We start from the raw sequence: 1924 nt of genomic DNA, 5'->3' as shown, positions 1-1924 counted from the left end.
GACACCATTTTAGCAGCTAAGAGTTCGGCGCGGCGAGGCGAACACGGTCCGGATCAGTGGCCCCGGGTGTGTTTCCAACGAGCAGAGCAGGATTTTTCTTTCTACGGAGCGAAGCGTTGGAATTAACGGCCGAGCTGATTCTATAAATGTCGGATTTCATTATTTGTCGGCCTACCGAGAAGTGGCGGCGGCGGCGGGGGCGAGAGGGACGGCGCGGCGGGAGACGAGCCGAGACCGGGTCCGCTAGGAGGGAGCACACACCGAATACTTTCCCTTTAAAGCGGAGAGGGACAGAGGGGGTGAAGAAGAGATAAAAAAAGAAAAGGAAGAAAGGCGGAGAGGGAGGGAGGGCGAGAGAGGGAGCCAATTTAAAAAAAAGAGAAAGATGTCATCCCGTCGATGGAAACGCCGAGGCGGAGCCGTGGACCGCGGCCGACCGGGAGCGCTCTAGTACGGGGACGAGCTGTACGCAACGCCGAGGCTTGGAACCCGACCCTGCGGCCTTTTCGGAGCTATCGCAAATAAAAGCCTCTTGAAGTGCTCCTGCTTCATCTTCTGTATAAAATAATCTCTATTTTGCATGCAATTCACTGGATTTTTATTACAGTAGACAAAAGCAAATTAAAATTAAAAGGCACCATTAAACCATTAAGCATGATACCAACCATTTTGTCGCATTTACAGGAGCCTCCTGTCAGCGCCTGTTTACTGTCACTTTAGTTCAGCAGCTGAATGAGTGCAGCTGATTTCAGCTAATCAGGACATTTAATCAGTAATTAACAGCTGCGACACGCAGGCCGCAGATTCTGTTTTCATAGCCGCACTTGAAGCGTCTCCTCCCGGGCTCCGTCGCCTCCTCCTCCCGCCCCTCCTCGGTCCTCCTGGTTCTCCTCCAGCCGCAGGATGGACACCTCCTGGAGCAATTTCCTCTTTCAGGTGAGCCTTAATTGAAGCTGCTGTGCGGTGTTGTGGAGGCAGGAGGAGGTGGGGGTGGAGGGTGTCCGGGGTTACAGCGGGTGGGGGGAGGTCACAGAGGGGTCACTGCTCCGGTTCACACCTGTGTGGAGGTGAAGTCTGCCCTGCAGGTAACAGCCCCACGTGGTCCTCCAAAGGGCGACGCTTCATTTATAGGGAATTCTTCTTTTTTTTTTTGGTAGGAAATTACATAAAAAAGCAAAAAATGACAATAAGACTTTGTGTTGGAGGTGTTAATGTTAAATATGAACTATTTCTACATTTTTTTACACTTTTACTTAAAATTCCAGGTCAAAAATTATTTATATGCCTCGAAATGTTGGCAAATTAACCTGTTAATGTCTAAACATGTTCTTTAGGGTTCTAACACACTGTTATATGTGCAGTAGTTCTCTTCACTGTAAAAAAAAAAAAAGTTTAATAGTATTTTATAACAATGTGTTTGTTTACTTTTATTTTGCGAATGTTTCCTGTTCTGTTAAATTACAAACACTATCTAGTAAATTCACAGATTTTTTTTGTTGTTGTTGATTTGAATTTTTTTAGTTTAATTTACTTTTTACCTAAAATACAAACCTGCATCAAAAATCAATGTTTCATAACTCACAATTTATTCTTTTCCAACGTTTGACCGTAAAATGAGACAGTTTTTCTGTATTTAACTCTATTTTTGAAGATATTTTCTGTTATTTTTCCCATTTTACAGTTTTTTAATGTTACGGTATTACATTGTTTTAATTTTATCAATTTATTTGATCCCTTTGCTGCCGGTCTTTCTGAGTTTTTTTGCACAGTACAGTCGGTAGAAAATGGTGAAAATTGTGCATCAGTGTTTATGTAAATGTCTTGTTTTTCCCAAAGATATTCAGTTTACTGTCAAAGAAGAGGAAAGAAATCAGAAAGTATTCACATTTAAAGAACTGAAATCACAGAATTTAGGCCTTTTTTT

General features: G+C 43.1%; 1 protein-coding gene across 1 annotated transcript in view; it reads left to right on the top strand.

The window, feature by feature from the left end:
- The window catches only part of maza (MYC-associated zinc finger protein a (purine-binding transcription factor)), a 10519-nt gene continuing 8595 nt past the window's right edge, over positions 1–1924 (top strand). The window contains exon 1 of the mRNA XM_008305364.1: positions 1–936. Within this exon, the coding sequence (XP_008303586.1) occupies positions 904–936 (33 nt within the window). The 5' untranslated portion in view covers positions 1–903. The remainder of the gene's footprint in view (positions 937–1924) is intronic.

This window comes from Stegastes partitus, unplaced genomic scaffold (genome assembly GCF_000690725.1).
Source record: "Stegastes partitus isolate 25-593 unplaced genomic scaffold, Stegastes_partitus-1.0.2 Scaffold2486, whole genome shotgun sequence".
NCBI classification, from domain to species: domain Eukaryota; kingdom Metazoa; phylum Chordata; class Actinopteri; family Pomacentridae; genus Stegastes; species Stegastes partitus.
Note: the sequence above shows the minus strand (reverse complement) of the source record. Positions and strands in the feature narration are given on the sequence as shown.